At 37.8% G+C, this 19,852-nt stretch overlaps 1 protein-coding gene across 1 annotated transcript in view; it reads left to right on the top strand.

Annotated features, from left to right (window-relative positions):
* Positions 1 to 19,852, top strand: part of SYNE1 (spectrin repeat containing nuclear envelope protein 1) — a 246,498-nt gene that overhangs the window by 206,628 nt on the left and 20,018 nt on the right. The window contains exons 129-136 of the mRNA XM_017739429.1: positions 123 to 278; positions 2,234 to 2,392; positions 2,866 to 3,032; positions 9,823 to 9,985; positions 13,649 to 13,836; positions 15,516 to 15,666; positions 18,891 to 19,073; positions 19,483 to 19,620. Of these exons, the coding sequence (XP_017594918.1) occupies positions 123 to 278; positions 2,234 to 2,392; positions 2,866 to 3,032; positions 9,823 to 9,985; positions 13,649 to 13,836; positions 15,516 to 15,666; positions 18,891 to 19,073; positions 19,483 to 19,620 (1,305 nt within the window). The remainder of the gene's footprint in view (positions 1 to 122; positions 279 to 2,233; positions 2,393 to 2,865; positions 3,033 to 9,822; positions 9,986 to 13,648; positions 13,837 to 15,515; positions 15,667 to 18,890; positions 19,074 to 19,482; positions 19,621 to 19,852) is intronic.

Genomic DNA, 19,852 nt, shown 5'->3' with positions numbered 1-19,852 from the left:
ATGGTGGGTCTGCTCAGATATGACTTAAATCAGTGGGCAACACCGCTTGTCTGTTTCATCAGCATACTCAAATTATTATTTGTTATCAAACTGGTCCTTTTTCCTTGTGTTCTTCTTTTAAGGAGTTAGAGAATGCTGTTGAAGGATGGACAGATGACCTTGCACACCTCTCCCTGCTGAAGGAGACCCTGTCTGTATATATCAGTGCAGATGATATCTCAATCCTCAGTGAGCGAATAGAACTCCTGCACAGGCAGTGGGAGGAGCTGTGCCACCAGGCAAGTACAGCACTGAGCAGTGTTGGGAGCAGTATGCAGGCTACAAAAGTGTTGGGAGAAAAACTGAATCCAAGTGGCAGCTTTTATAAAAGATCCATGTAGACATCCCTAAATTCAAAAGTGAATTCTTTCTGAGTCAGGAGAGACATTCACTGAAATACTCCTTTAGTTACTGCTAGTGTTTCTAGATCTCTTGAACTTTATAATGGCTGTGAGGTCATATTTAAACAGCCGTGAAAAATCAACAAAAAAAAATCACACTGTGAGCTGTGGGACTTGGCATGGCTGGCTGGGAAAAAACCACGGAAATAATAACAGTTACACTTTGCTTTGGTGGAAGATCTGTGCTTGGAAAGGATGTCCCCTCCCCACTCAACATTGCTTGATTGTACCTTCAGTTCTACTGATAGCGTCGCCTTCTTCAGACCTTGGTGTCTGCATTTCTTTTAGTCTGAGGGTAACTTTCTTGCCTCCAAAATGAGCTGAGGAGTATTGTTTAGTTTTGTCAGGCACATCACACTATTAGTGTGCTTCTGACCTCTGATTTGCACTCCAGGCAGTGGAGTCTTCCTTACCCAGCTTTTCAGATTATCCTGATGTCATTTCTGTAGTTCAGTAGAGATTGCAGTCCAGATACAGTGGGGCTAACTTGAAATAGTTACCTCTTGTAAACTATCTGTGAAGGTTTCAAAAACACCCCCAAAGTAGGAAAAATGCTTCACAGTTACCAGCACAGATCAAGTTTTGAGTTAGTTGCATTTGAATGAACCAATGTAGATACATCTAAATTATGATACAGTCGCTGCATGTATGTTTATGGTGGAAGAAGGAGCCAAGTAAGGAAGTTTTATCTTAGTTTTGAGCATGCTGAGTGTTTCAGGATGTAACCTAGTGCAAGCCTTCGTTCAACTGCTGCTTATTTCCGGAAAGCTGTCATCAAGTTCAGAACCGCAAACAGGAAATGCAAGATCACGTGTATGCCCCTGTTGAACCTAACACAGTAGTTAAAAAGCATGTCACTTTCATTTGTGAAAGAGCTTCACCTTTTCAGCTGGAATTGTGATATAAAGTCAGAAATAACCCAGATCACAGTGGAGAGGAAGTAAGTAGTTGTACCAGTATCTGAAACTGCAGAGATGACTTTGCTGCTCAGTCTGTGCTGCTATTTTGATTTCAGTGTCCATCTTGGTCTGTTACTGTTTGCATTCTGAGATGGTACCACAGTTACAGCTGTTTCTTAAACACATCAGTGTTTTCCTTCCTTCTGTATTAACTGCAGCATTTGCTTGTTTGATGTGTCATGCCTAATCTTTCCTGTCAAGGCACACCTCAGTGTTTTGGAATCTCTCGAGGTGTCATGCCTATCCACAGGAGACAGTTGTCTATGAAATGAGTATATTGGTACTCAAGTAAAAAATTACTTTTGCAAACTACAGTGTGTCTTGGATTTAGGTTTGTACTCATGTGCTCGTGCACAAATTACACAGACTTTTGGACTTTGGCCTGTACTATGTCTGCATCTTTTTTTTTTTATGCTTTGGTGAAGAATTTTTAATTTTCTTTCTAATTCAATCTCTTAGACTAAAAATAAACTAATATATTTTATAAAATGTTGTAAGTGAGCAAGAATTGTAATACTGGTTTTATCTTCTAATGAAAATTTCAGGTTATAGACATTATGAAACCAGATATTGACAGACTGCTGAGCTTAATGCTTGGGTGCCTCTCTCTGTGCATAGGATGTAGCTGACAGGAAATCTGAGATCAGTGCTTACCCCTGAACTCACATTCACACAAATTTTTGCTGTACAACTCCAGTTTGTTTTAATGGCAAGTAAGTGGTTGCAACACTTTTTCAAGGCTAGAGGAACTCACATTGAGGCACAAAGTGTTTTAAGCATGTTTTAAATGTATTTACTGTTTTGGTTTCATTTACTCTTTGTAAATGGTTTAAGGTCTCCTTGCGTCGACAACAAGTTAGCGAGAGACTGAACGAGTGGGCTGTCTTCAGTGAGAAGAACAAGGAGCTCTGTGAATGGCTGACGCAAATGGAAAGTAAGGTGTCTCAAAATGGTGACATCCTCATAGAAGAAATGATTGAGAAACTTAAAAAGGTACAGTGTACACTTACATACTCTTATTTAACTGTTTACTTGTTTGTGAATGAGCTGAAATTAAGGCTTTTCCTTACCCTGATGTGTTTCGGTGTTTATGTTCTCTCGTTATGCAGACTTTTCCTGTCTGTCTTGAGACAGGACCTCCCAGAATGACAGAAAATTAAGTGAATGCAAAGTCAGAGGCGTCTGAGTGCTTTATTAAGTGTCCAATCAGAATTGCCTGTAATGAGTTAAACTATAGCAGACATATTTATAGAAAGCATTGTGTTTTGGTTTGTGTTGGGTGGTTTTTTTCATTCTTCTGGTAGTTGTTTTTGTTTATCCATCAAATATATGAGGTGGTCACTCCACTGTACCAATCAACTGAAAAAACAACATTCACTTATATTTTTGCACCATTTCTTTAGTAGTGCAGAGTACAGTATATTTAGAATAAGTACCTTGTCTTCTGGTTGCTCTTTACTGTCTAGGATTATCAAGAGGAAATTGCTGTAGCCCAGAAAAACAAAATCCAGCTTCAGCAAATGGGAGAGAGACTTGCTAAAGCCAGCCATGAGAGTAAGGCATCAGAGATTGAGTACAAACTTGGCAAGATCAATGACAGGTGGCAGCATCTTCTAGATCTTATTGCAGCCAGGTAAGACAGTTGTTTTGTTTCTAAGTTTTAAGTGGGACAAATTAATATGCTGGGTGTCATGCATTTAAAATCCTTTATTGTCTGCCTTTTCATCATACATTCTGAAATAAATTCATTCTTAAACATCAACACATTTCTGTGAAAATCACTTTCCTGTTTTACTTTATGGTACAGGACAACATTTCTTCAAGAAGAGTCATTTAAAAGCTTCATTATGATACTATGGTGATGGTGGAAGATTAACAGTTGGACTTAATCTTAAAGCTCCTTTCCAAACTTAACAGTTCAACGTTTCTACAATATAGGATCAGTTGCAATCAGGTTTAGTGAGCCTTCCTCTAGAAGCATCTTACTCTACATGGTGCTTAAAACTGGATGCAAATGTAGTTTTTTCTAGAAATTTCTTGACAGAGGAATCAAAACAGTGCCTTTGTAGCTTGGGATTTCAAGAAGAGCTGGTCCAAAAGTAAGTCTTAGGTTTCCTCCCAGATCATTTTTTTCACAGATGGAGAAAAGTAACTGCAGGTAGATGTATGCACACTGGGCTTAAAGGCTCTTTTTATCCAAGCTCAAAAGTGTAACAGCAATTTTCAGAACTTAAAAAAATACAGGATTGTTGTTTGATATGTAAAGAAAATTATTTATTTGTTTCAACACTTTCTGTTGAGCTGTGCTACAGCCTCTCTTTCATTACCAGCAACAATTTTCTCAGAATTTTGCACTTCGTGAATTGCATAAATAGCTCATATACTTTATAATTCACATTTCTTTGATGTAAGAACATATGCATTAGTAATACTTTAGTCCTGTTAGCAGCAAAAGGGTTTGTTTAGTTTCATCGTCTTTTTTTGTGTGTTCTTTTTTCAGATGGTTTTACTGCATTCTTGCTCTGAAATCTGTTAGCATGGAAGCAGTAAATTTTATGTAAACAGAAGCATTCCAGTGGCTCCAGCTCCTTTAATAGTAGTAGTTCATTTTAAAGTAATGAGCACCATATATTTCTTACAGAACAATTAAGTCAGGAAGTGTTGCATTACCATCAAGGAGCCTGCTTGGTTTCAGAGGATGTGATACAAGTTGTTGAACTTGAAGTATATTTGATATATTTTTATGTTAGTCTTTTCAAATGCTTACTCAGGGAAATGTTCAGATAATACCTTCAGGAAGTTTCTATCAAAAGAGGATTGCATTCAGAAATTGCAAAACACATCTTTAAATTATCTATCTTGTCTATTTAGTATTACAGATTAGTCCCCACTATAGGAGAGGTGAATGTTTAGGATTTTTTATCACTCATGGGTTGGCAGACATAAGATGCAATGTTACACACTTAAGCCCTCTCATTCTGTTATCATGAAGTGTCAAGTCCTAGTTCTAAACTAATGTATGTAAAATATTATTTACTTTTATTTCCCGATCATTTCAGCTTACCCTTCTCAACTGGCATGCTCAACATTATTGTATGCAATTAAACATATAAATCTTTACATTTCAGTGCTCACTGAAGTGAAAAATACTCTGCAAATTAGCTGATGTTTGGAAATAAATTGTGGAAAGGTGTGAAACTAGGCTATGAAAAGCTAGTTCAGCTGTATCTTAGGCTGGAAATCAATAAAACCCAAGTTGTTGATTAATTAATGTATGTACAAAATGCTTGTATTGATGTCTAATTGCAAATGGACAAAAGGGTTGGCATCCCCCAAGATAATTTTTAGAAGGCCCCAGAGGCCCTTTAGAATATGTTCTTATATATTGACATATGTTCCTGTTAAGATATTTTGGAATTTAGAATGTATCATATAACATGGTTTTGGCTTCATTCATCTAGTAAAGGCAGATTAGTTGTCCTCATATTGAGAAGAAAGTACATCTTTTCACATTCTGGATGCCTGACAGTATTAATAAATTATTAGAGCCTGCAGACTTTTCTGCAGTGCTACAGTAATCTCTTGCCTGGAGCATTTTTCTCAGTGGTTTGTTTCCTAGAGCTGTGAAGTAATAGCAAGTGCTGTGTGAAAATGCTTCAGTAATATATTATGGTAATACATGTCCAGTCTGAATCTTTACCTGTTGATTTTTATACTGTGTGGTGAAACTTCTCCAGTCACCTGTAAAAGCATCTTGCTTTCTTCCTTGCTTTCTTGCTTGCTTGCTTTCCTGCATTCTTTCTTTCTTTCTGTCTGTCACATTCTGTTCCCTTGCCCATTCCTTTTAATTGCCCCTCCATTCAGAGGAGGTCTGTAACTACAGAAGTGACAGCTGCAGAAAGGTAGTTATGTCTCTGCATCAGAGACTTCTGTTTGTTCCCTTCTAGAACATTGAATCCTTTCAGATTAATTTTTCTGATATGTCAGCCTCCTGAAAAAAAGTTGCCGTTGTTTACAGCTGGGAGACAGTGCTACTGCTGCAACTGCTCAGGCTTTGCAAAGAAGGCTTTGTGAGTGTTTTCATCCTTTCCCTTACCACTCACAGTCCACATTCCTGGAGATCAAATCTGGCACATGTTGATGAATGCAGGTTTTATTTAGAAACATGACCACTTGTCACCATCCAGTGTCATGTTATCAAGCAACGGCTGGTAACATTTGTTTGCTGTGAAACATTTTCTGTACAGTACTCCCCAGCAAAGTGTGTCCCCTTGCCTCCCCCCGCCAAAAGAACAGTGTTTGCAGGCTTTGGGAGTGGAAGTTCTTCTTTTTAATACTGGAAAATTTCATGGTTGTGGTGGAAGACTTGCATGCTGTGAGGATGGCGGAGGACAGCAGTATGGATTCAGACCTCCCAGACTGTAACTGTGATATCACAAGGCAGGCAGCTATTTTTGTTTGCTTTTGATTGATACTATTCTTTCTGAAGTTTTGGCTTGCTGGAAAACTAACTGAAATATTGATATGTAGAGATCAGTACTGTAGCTAGAAATTACTGTTTTCTGCTCAGTTTAAAAGCAGTTGACAGTGGTAACAGCATACTTTGTTTTACAGCTAGTACCTTTGGATCCTGGAATAATTTTTTGATAGTGATGGAAACTTAGAACTAGTAAAATCTCTTAGCTGTCTGAGAGAAACTGTGGACTGATTTTACTGCTGTTTTTAAATATGAGAGCATGTACACAAATGAGAATAAACAGACTGTCTACTTGGTGTTTGTGTCATCAAAGGGGTATGACTGCAAGCAAAAGGCAGAGAAGGAAAGAAGCTGTAAAGAAAGTACTTCAGACTTAACTTAACAAAGCCTGTCTGTCTGTTCATATTAACAACTGTTTTGTAACTGCATGTAATACTTGAACTCAGCCTACATCATCTTGGATTTTTAATTCAGCTTCTCTTTTTCCCTTTTCACATTATCTTCTAGAAATTTAGCTGTTGTTGAGAATTCTAGAAATGCAGTCTTTGAAAGAGCAAACTGATTGGAGTGGTAACTACAACTGGCTTTACTGGTGTCCTACTGCACAGTACTATTGTGCTTTGGAAAATAAATTTGGTTTTACTCAGAAAAAGATTATTTTTAAACTGATCTTTTCAAAGCTGATTTTAATAGTGCAACATTTTTCACTATTTCAAAGAGTGTTTCTTAAAACTTGTCTTCTATTCCAAGTAGGTATTTGTTTTAAAAAACACCTTTTCTGCTTTCTGCTATCTATTGTACAGACTTAGCCAGCATGTTCTGAGTTTTTTCATGCTGCTTTTAAAGTTTAATATTAGTAAGCAGCTGTCTAAATGACTAATGCAGTAGCTATGACTTCTATATGATGCATTTGTATGTACTTACAGGATTGTTCCTGTTTAGATTTAAGTGGAATCTAAGGCTTTCCACTTTAGGGCTAGTTGAATTAAATGTATCTGTGCTTAATTTTAGCTCCAAGTTTTTCTCCCACTGGCTTTGCCTAATGCAGAATAATAGACATTATTAATAGACAATCTAAAGTTATTGCTTTCTTGGGGAAATTGAGGCACATTAAGTGGAACATGGAAAAATAAGTATCATAAGCCCATTCAAATTGTTAGACAATTTTTCATCAGTAAACCATAAAAACAATTGAATTCTGCAGTATTTTCCTTTCTGAGAGTCTTAGGTATTTTTAAAATGTAACAAGACTGGGGAGTGTGTTTTATGAAAAAAAAAAACCTTTAAGCCAACTGTGTAATGGTTCCAACCCATTGATTTCAGTGCAGAATTTTCTTTATGAAGGAGAGAAGTTATACCAAGTCTTTCCCAGGAGCACGTGCAGTTACTGTGCTGCCTAGTGCTGCAACAGAAGCATGAAATGATTATTGGAATAATTAACATTTTAAACATAATCTTGCAAATGCAATCTCAAAACGTCTTGGCTAGGGATCCCACATGCTTGATCTAGAATTTGACCTTTGTCTCTTAAGCAGAGCTTTTAGAGCACAGGCAACTTTGCTTGCTGAAGTTCAGAAGGAAAGCTCTCAGACATGACGGACTGCATCTATTATTTGATCGCAGATGTTTTCAGAGTAGCTGGAGACACAACACTGTATTGCAGTTCAGTCAAAATAAAAGTAATCCCAGCAGACTCCAGTAAGCACTTGTTTATTTGTTTCTATTTGTACCAGGGGCAAAGAACCTGTTGTGTTAAACTCAGTACAACAAAAAAGAGCAGTGTTAGAGGTAGATGTAGTGGGGGGACAGGAAGGAAGTTGTAGGGTTTGGGTTTGGTATGTCATGCTGTTTTTCTTTCTTTCTCTGGAGCATCTTAGATCATGTGACTGAAAATAGTGGTAGTTGGCCCAGGCTATTTTTTATGCTCAGGCAGGGATGTACTCCTGTGAAGTTTGCCTGAGGCAGAGGGCACTTTCTAAGTGATGGACCCTTTATAGTTGTTGCAGGCAAAATGTAAATGAAAATCCAGCACAGAGATTAGAGTAGCACGCAATTGCAAACAAAAAAATCCTGGTCCACAGTTTGGTCTTGCAGGTGATCAAGTGACACTGCTTCTCCACAGGACTGACATGACTCATTGTTCCCATTGGTTCAAACCCACAAAACGCTGTATGTCGAACCATAGGTGACAAGGAGATGGTGCCCTCAGACAGTGGGTGTTCTCCTGCTGTCTCCTCAAGCCTAAATACATAGCTGTGTTTTGAGATAGCCTCATGATGGGGACTGAGGCAGTCTTTCAGCATAATTGTGTTGACTTCAGTCCCATTGTGGACAGATTTTCAGATTGCCCATATTTTTTTCCAGGTACCAGGTGGGGTTTTTTTTTCAGATCACAACCCTACAGCGGTTGGTCATGAGACTCTGGCAAGGAAGCTGTATTTGAACTGTTCTTAAGGGGTTTTAGCAATAAAAAACCACAGTTTAACCATCTGTGAGCTAACGAGAGGGCTATAAAGAGATGAAAATTGGAATGATTTAACCTTTTTTTTAAGATGACATTAATATTTCTGTGAGTCTCCTTATGGTCAGCTTCAACTACGACTTTCAGTATGGAAACACTTGATAAATTTGCTGGTTAGTATTGTGGAAAAAAATGTGAATTGCTTATTTTGAATTATAGGATGGTCAGATGGCATTTTGTGTCTTTAACAAATCTGGCAATCTTGTATTTTTCAACCCAGTTTAGTCAATCTATTCCCAACTGCACACATCTTTTAAACCTTTCTGATATTGAAACACTTAAGTAGAAGAGCAGTAGGAGCATAAAAGGGAACATTACTCAAGATTGGTTTTGGTACCACACAAACAGGGAAAAAGAGCTTAGAAAAAAAATCAGAATCCACTAATAATGTATGCTATGAAACATGGGGATAGGAAAGAGAGAATTACTGAAGGACAATTTTGCAGTTCAAACAGATCGAAGGAAAAATTATTGAGATAGGATGAAAGTTTAGTTGAATTTATTCACTCTCTAAGCTTAATGCTCTCTTGATTCAAAAAACAAAAAAACCACAAACAAACAAATGGAAATCTATAGTTTTTCCTGGTCATTGATCTTCCAGGGTCAGGATTCCAAGAAAAATACTAGTTAGGAATCACTGTGCAGTTCCATTCCAATTTAATCTGTTTAAACCTGAAATAGTCCGATAACACCAACTTAAAGCAGCCCTTGGGATTCAAGAATTCTCCCCAAGTTCTCAGCTGGGCTTCTTGCTCTGAAACTTATTTATTCGAGGACAAGTCTTCACCCTGGAACAGGTTGCCCAGAGAGGTTGCCCAGATGGTGCCCTATCCCTAGGAATGTTCAGGGTTTAGGCTGGATAGGGCTCTAAACAACCTGATCTAGCTGAAGATGTCCCTGCTCATTGCAGACCAGGTGGACTGGATGACTTTTAAAGATCCCTTCCAACCCAAACCTTTTGTGATACATACTTCAGTGTTTTCATGGGTGTGAAAAAGGCCTGTTCACTTAATGCACTCCCTCACCAGTACATGGATAAGTTATTTGTACTCTAAGAACAGTTGTCATGTATTAGTCAAATACACAACTAAATTGCTTAGATTGTTTTGGGTTTGATGTGTGTGAGCTCTTTAAAAAAAAAAAAAAAAACAGAAAACTTTTCTTAACAAATACTAAAGTCAACTGATTAAGGTACAGAAGCTTTGGAAATGTTGTGTGGCATTAGTAAGCGCCCAGTATTTCTCAACCAGCAGCTATGAGTGCAGACTTCATGCACATGTAATATACTTCTGTTACATAATAAAGGAAGACTTTACAACAGAACTTGCCATCTAAGTGAAGTTTCTCTGGAAACTTCCTGCAACGCATACCGTGAAAAATTTTCTTCAGGGTGTACTTAGTACTGCCATTTCTTTTTCTTTACAGGGTAAAGAAGTTGAAGGAAACCCTTGTTGCAGTGCAGCAGCTGGATAAAAACATGAGCAGCCTGAGATCTTGGCTTGCCCACATTGAATCAGAGCTGTCCAAACCTATCGTCTATGAAACTTGTGACTCTGAGGAGATACAAAGGAAGCTGAATGAACAGCAGGTAAAATACAACACACTTATCAGGTGAACAGTGACATGGGGAGAGCCAACTTAGTGTGTCCTTGGACTGCCCATACCCAGTTCAGCTGAGAGGGCATAAGGCAAAATGCTTAAATATCAAGGCAAGTGGTACTTACTGTGTCACTTATAGAGCCTTCTGCTGGCCTTGACATCGAATCCTCCAGGAGCTGGTTGACATTTCCAAGAAAGGTAAGGCATCAAGAGATGTAACCTGAACGAGTTATTGCAATTGTTTTCCTTTTGGGCTTGTGGTTTTTGTTTGTTTGAGTTGTCTGTTCCCAGAGGCAAAACTGACACCTATTAGACCTTGCAAATTTTGCAAATGCTTGAAAATTACTATTTTTAGCAACCTTTCTAACTCAGTTTTATTTTGCAGCTTGTTTGAGTCACTTTGCACGCAAAGATGCATGAGCTATAGACGTGAAGTTAAAATTGGGTGGTTTATACTACACAAAGCCTTTATGCAGTGCTAGATTAAAATATGTAGAAAAATGTGAAGTCAGCCAGTTTTTGGCATTGAAACTAATGTTACTTCTAAGATGATTTACTGTACTTTTTCCTTCCTGTTCCACTTCTCTGCCCAGTGCAGTTTTGCCTAGAAGCATGTTGCTGGAGAGAACTGTTGTCCTTTGTGTTCCTGTTGGTTATTTATTGGCAAAAATACCTTTCTGGTGCCCACTGAGTTAGATGAGTTAGATGCTCTCCTGGGTCCTTTCTCCAGAGGAGAAAGAAATGCGTGAGAAGAGGAAAGATGGGATATTTTGTGGATAATTTATGAAGAGTAAAAATGGGCATTTTGCTCCTTAAAGCTGAGCGTGGAACTGAGCCAAGAACTCCTTCAGAGATTTTGCCAGCTCCTCAACTGATTTGTTAGATTTCTTTTCAGAATTACTTATTAATATTCTTATATGGAATTTACATAGGGATAATAATTTATAACACAGAAACATCACTAATGAATGGTGTTCCTGAGACGATAAAGTGTTGGGAAGGGCTAAACATTTTTTTGCTACTTTGCTATCAACAAAGTAGATAGTTGAGATTATTTACTAGAATCCCTATGCAGACATCCCATAGTTTTTTACAACCACTTCTTACGGGATTTATCTTGGGCACAGAGACTGGTATATCTCTGCCTTTCTCTGTCTCCTTGTGGTGGCAGCATGCAGTGATGTTCTGTAGAAGTGAGAGTGGTTTAATTTGAACTCTGAAGGGGAGAAATAGAGGTGAATCTTACCATGGGAGGATGACATGTGTGGAAACATGGTGATGATTTGACATGATAGCAATACAAGACATGGTTATAATAATATTAATTTTAAAAACCTACCCACTTTCAATGCATGGCAACTGGTATTTTTATTAGTTGGAGGCTATATCACTATCCACAACACCTCAGAAGGCTACCTTCGCAAGTATTTTGTCCCCTGTGTCTTCTGTTAGTGACTCTCTGTTCTTTTCCATGTTTGATATTCCACTGAGGTCATGTTATCTTTCCAGTTGTTCATATGCAAAATTAGATTAAAAATATTATGTTGTGAAAGAGGAGGGACAAATTCAATTTATGAAACTCCATTATCTACTTCTCAGCATCTACTTCAGCCACGCATCAGCTTTCCAGATTGCTGGTCTCTAGTGAAATAAAAATACAGTTGAGTCTGGATATCCCTGGGAAGGTAGGGTAACTTCAATGCAGTATTTTCCTAGGGTAATGAACTCCGTTTAAAGGATTACTTGTTTGTTTATTTTCTCAATCTGCTACCAGTTGAAATGTGAAAAAATGATATTTGCTTCTGGCCAAATTACATAAAAAAAAGGTTGTATATGGGTGACAGCAGTGCATAAAAGTGATGCTCCTTTGTGAACTAACCCAAAGGCTTAATGTTGTCTAATAAACATAGAAAATTTTAAAATCTGGGAAATAAGTATTAGTCTATGGAGAAAAAATAATCTAGACATTGCTTGTGGAAATGTTCTGTAGATGAATAAAAAAAGTTTAATTCTTAAGAATGCTCAGGACTCACAGTTCTCACTACTGGTTTACTCCAAAACATTTGAAAGGAGATTGAGCTTACTTGACCTCAAGTCTCATAGCTGTCTGGAGTGTGTGTTTCATAAAGTATTGCATCTGATTATAGTGTCTGCCCTTCTATAATATTTCAGGGCAGATAGAAAAATATGCACTTTGACATCACAATGAAAGTATTTTTCAGGCAAGTGAAGTGAAAGGACTGTTCCTGAGGAAGAAAAGATTGTGATTTTCCACTCAATGTTCTCAAGTAGATGTTTACAAAATAACATTCTAGATGAGAAGATGAAACAGTGAAACCCCAGTTATTACAAACAACCAAAACAAATGGTTGATGTAGGTCAACCTTGCTCTATTTCAAATTTCCTGAGTTTTTTTAATTTGACATTTAGATCTCATTTCCTGCTGGAAGACATTTTCAGATCATGTTGCTAGCTGTAAGAAAAGTTCCTCTAGTTAGACCTTAAATGTGTATAGACACAGTATGTTGACACTGTATTTCCCTTTGCATGTCATAGTTTACTTCAATAGCAAAATTATAGAGCAGTTTATCTCTACTCATCCTCAAGCTGCCACATTCTCCTAAGTAAACCTCCACATCTCTAATTGTCCTGTTGGCTCCTTTCTTCATCTGAGTCAGAACTTAACCTGGTATTCTAGATGCAATATAGAACTTTTTGATGTAGTTACATTAGTATTTCTCTGTCACTTTTGGAATTGGGTTGTCTTGGCTTTGTTATTGTCCATACTGATTTTTCCATGTAATTGGTGATTTATTACAAATGTAGGCAAAAGTCAAGCAGAGTTTCTTTTCATTGCACTAATCCAACAGCAACAGCCATTTACTTTTGTGGTTTGTCTTAACTTGAATCTGGAGATAAAAACTGAAGGTGAAATATTACTTACAGATGAAGCATTATCATCAGTGTAGGACAAGCCATTGGAACCCAGAAACCAACAGAAAAAATAATACTGATGACATATAATAAGTGCTAAAACAGTGTGAGTGCATTTTCTTTAGGTGTCTGAAATTTTCCATTTCCAATGAAAATGCTATAGAGCTGGAAACTTGAAGGAAGAAAAATCTCCTACACATGCACTGTTCAATATGTGCTGCCACCAATCTCTGTGTCAGACATACCAACTTAGCAGCTGTCTCACCTGGGGAACAGTACGTTCGTGAAGGGTCCCTCCGCCAAACCCTTGCAGTACATAAGAACATATTTCCTTGTTGCACTTCTCTTACTAACTTCTGCTTTACATTCTCTGTGATAATGGGAAAGGGCTGAGAATAATTCTACTGTTTATTGGTGATGTTGATTAAGTGTGTGTGAAATATGCTCAGCTGAGCATGCAGAGCTCTGGCAGTTTGATCCAGGTAATGGTTTGGTGTTCATAGTCCCTGGGAGAGCTGTGCATGCTGCCAGGTTCTCCTGGCCTCATTGATAACATTGCATCACCACCTGTGCAGGTGCACTCTCTTAATTGGTATTTACTGGATGTTTTTCTTCTGTTTGCAAGCTTTTTTCTTTTTTTAAATAAGTGGAAGATACATACATTTGCATGGATGCATGTTTTGCAGTTTCTCTTAAGAACCAATTTCTTCACCTGCAGGAACTTCAGAGGGACATAGAGAAGCACAGCACTGGTGTGGCATCTGTTCTCAATCTGTGTGAAGTACTGCTTCATGACTGTGATGCTTGTGCCACAGAAGCCGAGTGTGACTCTATCCAGCAGGCTACACGCAATCTGGACAGAAGGTGGAGGAATATTTGTGCAATGTCAATGGAAAGGCGGCTTAAGTAAGTCTAAAATGCCTACAGATTAGTATTTCCTTCCACAGGAAGAAATACAGGATGGGGTGTATATTATATGGTTGTAGTACTGAATAAAAGAGTGTAAGGGTCAGAAAAAGATCATATGCTGAGTAGAAGCCATTAGCTGCTATGCTTCTATGAAAAAAATGAAATTTTGGGTTGCATATGCCTTTATACAAAGTACAGATAACAATCATCAAATTTCATTCACAAGTCCTTTGATAAATGTTTTATTTCCCATGCTTCATAGAAATGATGAGATGGAAACAAGAAAGTTTAGATGATTGCAGTGACTCCAGGAGATTTAGAAGACATGACCTAAAAGGGAGGTTGTAATGCTTAAATTTACACAGGAACTACTGAGATTGATGGGAAACTAGTTATTGAATGGGTGGAATGTTATTCCAGGTATTAGAGTTTACATGTACCCAGTGTTCCTCAGCAGTTTCTCTTATATCTGATTTTGTTTAGTGGGAAGAATTTTGGGAATGAGCACTCATATGGAAATGCTTCACGTGTCCTCCTTAGCTGTGCTGAGCAAGTGAGGGCCAAAGCACCCAGGATTCTTGGGTGTAGTCTGAGTAACAGCACATGCTTAGACCATCTGTAGGCTGCATGCCCATCATATCCAGAAGATTCACTGTTTTCTATTCCCACATAGGATAGTTTGGTGATTTCAACAGCGCTAATGATGTAGGCTAGATTGGGGCAATGCTGTGTACTGTGTGCCAACTAGTAATAAGACATGTTTACAGGTTTAAAATCTTGTATTTATGAAGGTATTTTCTTTAACTTTTTCAGTTATGAAACTTATTTCTGTCATGCTTGTACAGTCATAGAAACTACTCTAGGAAGAACTTGACATTTCAAAATGCTGAATTGAACTTTCTATGGTCTTTCATTTTGTGGGATATTCTTAATGTATTTAGTAAGGTTTTTTGTTTATTTTATGCAAAACATTTATTGCTGTTAGGTTTTGCTGCTCTGTATCATAGATTCATATCTTTAAGTAATTTTATACTATTGCCATGGAAATTCTTGAATTGTATATATCTGTAAGTACGGTTCTATGTTACAAGTTCTACTTAAAACTACATTTATAAGTTCTATCTTCAACATAGTCTGTCTTGAACATACATGGGCTTTCATACCTTTGTGTCCAATAAATAAATTCAGAACTATTTTAACTTAATGTGGAACTATGCATGGAACTCTATTTTACTTTCTTAGAATGTACACATTATGCTTTAGTAGATTTGTACTTGTAAGTTAACTGAGATATCAGTATTTAGGATCTTTATTGTACTAGAAACAGTTATTTGTATTAAACAGCAATTTTACTGATGTCACTGGCACTGGATTTCAGAAGTTATTTAGCGTGTGGCTAGCTTTTTAGAGCTCCTATTACAAACTTAAAACTTTTTTTTATACTGATTCCAAAATTAGATGCATTAAAAAAAAAAGTCTTCATCTTATTCTAGCTCAGTCTGGAATGAGCCAGCCTTCCCTGTGGTCTGTTTATCAGTCTGGCTGGCTGAGTTAGATTATTAGTCAGTTACTGTCTGGTGCAGTGCTAGTTTGCTGTTGCAGATGACTGGTTAAAGTTCTGTAGGTCAACTGGCCATGAGTCCAAGCATTCTCTAATTTTCCGTTATCTGTTGCAGAATTGAAGAGACCTGGAGACTATGGCAAAAATTTTTGGATGACTACTCTAGATTTGAAGAGTGGCTAAAAGTCTCTGAGAGGACAGCTGCTTTCCCAAGCTCCTCTGGTGTGCTTTACACTGTTGCTAAGGAAGAACTGAAGAAATTTGAGGTGATTTATAGTGGTTGAAATTCAATACCTGCTGATCACATTGCAGCAGCCAGCTAGTGTTCTTCCTTCCCATAACCAAGTTACTCAGCAGAGATGCTGTACTAATAAAATGGAGTTGATGATTTTGTAGCTGTCTTCAGTGGCAGGTTCCTAAGATAGAAAGACAGTGGAAGGTGGCCACTGGAAATGCTAATAAATCAATCCACTCTCCCTCCACTGTTTGTTCAGCAAAGCTAGATTCTTCACCTTTTTTATTTCTGCATCTTTTTAATATGTCCAGTCAGTAGGTGTTCCAGAGCCTTCCTAAGTCTCCCTTCACCAAATGCCTCTTCAAATGCATGCTGCATGCTTTAGCTTTGGCTTTGATTTTATCACCCCTCTTCTTTCCATAACTCTCTGAAGCCAGCCCTCTGAACTCTATCAAATTATGCAGAATATCCCCCCTTTAGATCCTTATACCTGAAATTCATATTCATGCAAATTTTGTTATATGTCCACATGGTGTCCCTTGTGATTTAAAAAAGCTAAGCATGCTTCAAAACTGACAAGCTGTCCCTTTGGTCAGTGCTTAGTAGCTTGTTACATGATTCCATTGTGTTTACTGAGATGCGAGGATTTGTCTCATAGTTCCAAGGGATTGTAAAGCTGTGTGTAAGGCACACACGCACATCGTCTGGTGAGTCACGGGGGAAAATCTTTTGCTTGGACTAATATTTGCAAAGAGTATGTCAAGATGAGAGAGAAGAAAGAACAAATTATTTAGGCAATTCAGTAAACAATCAGACACTGTAAAGTATTTGCTGTGAAGAAGAAATGCACATTTTAAACAATATCTAAGACCAGTTAATAGATTTTGGTTTAGAAGTTAAATCAAAAGCCTAAACTGTGAAGCGCTGAGTTCTGTAATTGACACTCACATTTATGAATGTACTGGCCGGGTTTTGATTTTAAACAGACTTCATTATGCCAGACTTCATTATGGCCAGGTAGATTGCCATACTATAAAAACATTTGCTTCCTGGACACGAGCACTCTGCTTCAGACCTCTTTCCCATTGTCCCTTTATTCAGTGATCAGGATTTAAATCTCTTCTTTAGTAAGTCTATGTATGAGAAGCAGTACCAAAAGTATGTTGACTCTTTGATTTTTACAGCTGAATTGACTTTGTCCAAAGTCTGTTTCATTGAACTTCAGCTGTTTTGGTGACCTTTCCTCTGCAGCAGACTTGTGGATTTTTTACTGCCTGTAGAGTGTCAGCCGGAAAAAGATGCAATGCGAACAGTGTAGCCTTTCCAAAAGCCTGCTTTCCCTATAGTTTGGTTCTTTCTCCTTTTTCTTTCTTTTTTTTTCTTTTCTTTTTTTGAGGTATTCAAATTCAGTGGAATTCAGCAGCTTTACTGTGAATTCATTATTAAGTTGGCCACCTACAAATACTGACAGAAGCAGGTTTCTGCTTTAACTGTACAGTTTTTCTATTTTTTTTTCTTCTCCATATCTGCACTTTAATTAAAACAAAACAAGAACACACAACAAAAAGAGCTCATCAGACCGTATAAGAACCTTGCAGTTCCTGAGCACCGAGGTCAGAGATGGCTCTCACTGACTTCAATGTACAAAACTAAACTCCTTCCTCTCCAGTAGTTTATGGAGAAACGAAGAGAGGTTACAGGAAGGAATGCAACAGATGAATTCTTGTGTAGCTGAGAGGAAAAAATGGAAGGCAAATAAACAGCTGTTACTTTGCTGGAGAAGGCTTGGTAACAGGTGAAACAACAACTGCATGCTTTTAGATTTCATGATCCTAGTAAATACAGTCATATTTGTGCCTCTAATATAGGAATACTTGTGCAATTTTAAATTAATTCAGTTCTACTGGTCATTTCATAGGTGCAAGCCCATTTGCTCCTTTTTGGTTGTCCCGTACCCAATTTGATAGCCATTCAGTGAAGAGAATAATTATACTGAGAGGACTCTACAGATTGTGATCTTTTTTGCAACCAGTTTCTTTACTTTCTTCGCCGGTATTACAGCAGAAATGTGCTTTTTTCATTTTTAGCTTTAAATGGTGCAATATGAAATGTATATATTTTTACACAGAAAACTCACCTGTTTTATTAAAATTTCTGTACAGAACTATGTTACCTATCCTACTTCTACAGTCTTTATTAAGGGAAATGTCTAGTTTTGGAAGAGATTGACTGTTTTATTGTGAGGAATATCAGAAAGCAAGTTTGTAGAACTACAGTGGGATCCAAACCCTACTTGTATTCAAAAGAGAGCTGGTGTAATCTAGGTTTTTAAGTCTTCCTTTGATTGCTTTTCTATTTCACTGATGTGGCAAGAGAAAAACAAGTAGATTTTTGAAAGAATATTCATTTATTGTTGTTGTTTTTAGTAGTAGTAGTAGTAGTAGTAGTAGTAGTAGTATTAATTCAGTCATTTCTCTGCAAGGTGCTTTCTCCAAGTTTCATGACTGCTAGTCACAACGTAAAACCCATGGACTAGGTCACTCGTGCACCTCAGCTGTGTCTCTGTGTCTCTTGTAACAGCAGAGCAAGCACTAAAAGTACGTGGTGCAAACATTTGCCTAGACATAAGTTGGCATGGATATTTGTGACATTTTCTTTTGTGCAAGTATTTTAAGGCAAAACTTACTTGTACACCAGTGTACTAAGTATAAAGAGATGTCTCATTCAGTACCATGTTTCAGAATAAACAATTGCTCAAATCTCTTCAATGTTTGCATTTCAGCAAATTCAATATGTGAAAAGAAATCCAGTGAAGCCACAGGAATCTTGTATTTCTGTTCCTTTTTTTTTTAAAGAAGAGTTTCATGTTCACTGTTTGTACTTCTGTTCTCAAATATGAAAGCATATAATTCCGTAGAAAGAAGACTTTTTTTTGGTACTCATTTTGCCTTTGTAATGGATATTCGTGTTGCAATTCTCATTCAGTGAACCATGTCAGTTTTAAAAAATTTTTTGTTTGTTTTTTGGAGGGTTTTGGTTGGTTGTTTTTTTTTTTTTTTGGTTTTTGGTTTTGCTTTTTTTAATCAGAAGGCAGTATCTCAATGGGGTATAGAGATGTCTCCAGTTAGTGGAATTTATTGGCTTACATAAGTCCAAGTGCAGAAGTAGGGTCAAAATAAGGCCAGAGATCTATATAAGTATCCTGATTTCAGTAATCTAAAAGTCTAAAGGTGTCTTTTGTTCATACTGCTTTAGGCTTTCCAGAGACAAGTGCATGAAAGCCTGACTCAGCTGGAGCTGATCAATAAGCAGTATCGGCGCCTGGCCCGGGAGAACCGCACTGACTCCGATGGCAGCCTCAAGCAGATGGTTCATGAGGGGAACCAGAGATGGGACAACTTACAAAAGCGAGTCACCTCCATCCTGCGCAGGCTAAAAGTATTCTTCCATTTTTAAGACTTCAATTTCACTACTCTAGTTATGAATCAAGGGTGCTTCAGAAGCTTTCAGTTTAATGCGTTTGCACAGTGTTTTTGAGGAGATTTCTGCCTTTGGAAGAGGAAGGAAGCTTATCAGTTCACTTAGTCCAAAGGAACCAAAGTATAGGCTGTAGGCAAATGCTTGGTGACATCAACCACCACCTTCCGCACAGATAACTTTCATAGGTCTGCTGATTGCAGGTCTAGATGGTGTTACTGAAAAGGGAACCTTGGAAAGCACATAGGAAGTGAAAGAAGGTGTACTGAGTTTAAATTGGGTTTGATGTGGATGAAAGTCATTTCCCCACTATTGCTGGGGATTTTCATGTTGTTGGTCATTTCACGCCACTCAATTTTCCACCCTCCAGCATTTTATTGGCCAGCGGGAGGAGTTTGAAACAGCACGTGACAGCATCCTGGTATGGCTAACAGAGATGGACCTGCAGCTGACCAACATCGAGCATTTCTCAGAGTGTGATGTCCAAGCAAAGATAAAGCAACTTAAGGTAAAGAGTGATTGAGTAGTTACAGAAGGAGGGATGAAAGAAGGGGAAAAAAACCCATGCATGGTGGGAAAACAATTTTAAGAAACATTATGCAGAAATGCAGCATGATATGGTTCCTTTACTTGCAGGCTGAGACTTCAACCTCAACAGTTATGGGTCATGTCAGATTACAGTATGTACTTTTCTGTCAAAATATAAGATATTTGAGGCGTGAAAAACATAAAAATAAAAC

The sequence above is a fragment of the Corvus brachyrhynchos genome, unplaced genomic scaffold, assembly GCF_000691975.1.
Source record: "Corvus brachyrhynchos isolate BGI_N302 unplaced genomic scaffold, ASM69197v1 scaffold14, whole genome shotgun sequence".
Classification (NCBI taxonomy): Eukaryota; Metazoa; Chordata; class Aves; order Passeriformes; family Corvidae; genus Corvus; species Corvus brachyrhynchos.
This window is presented reverse-complemented; position numbering and strand designations above follow the sequence as displayed.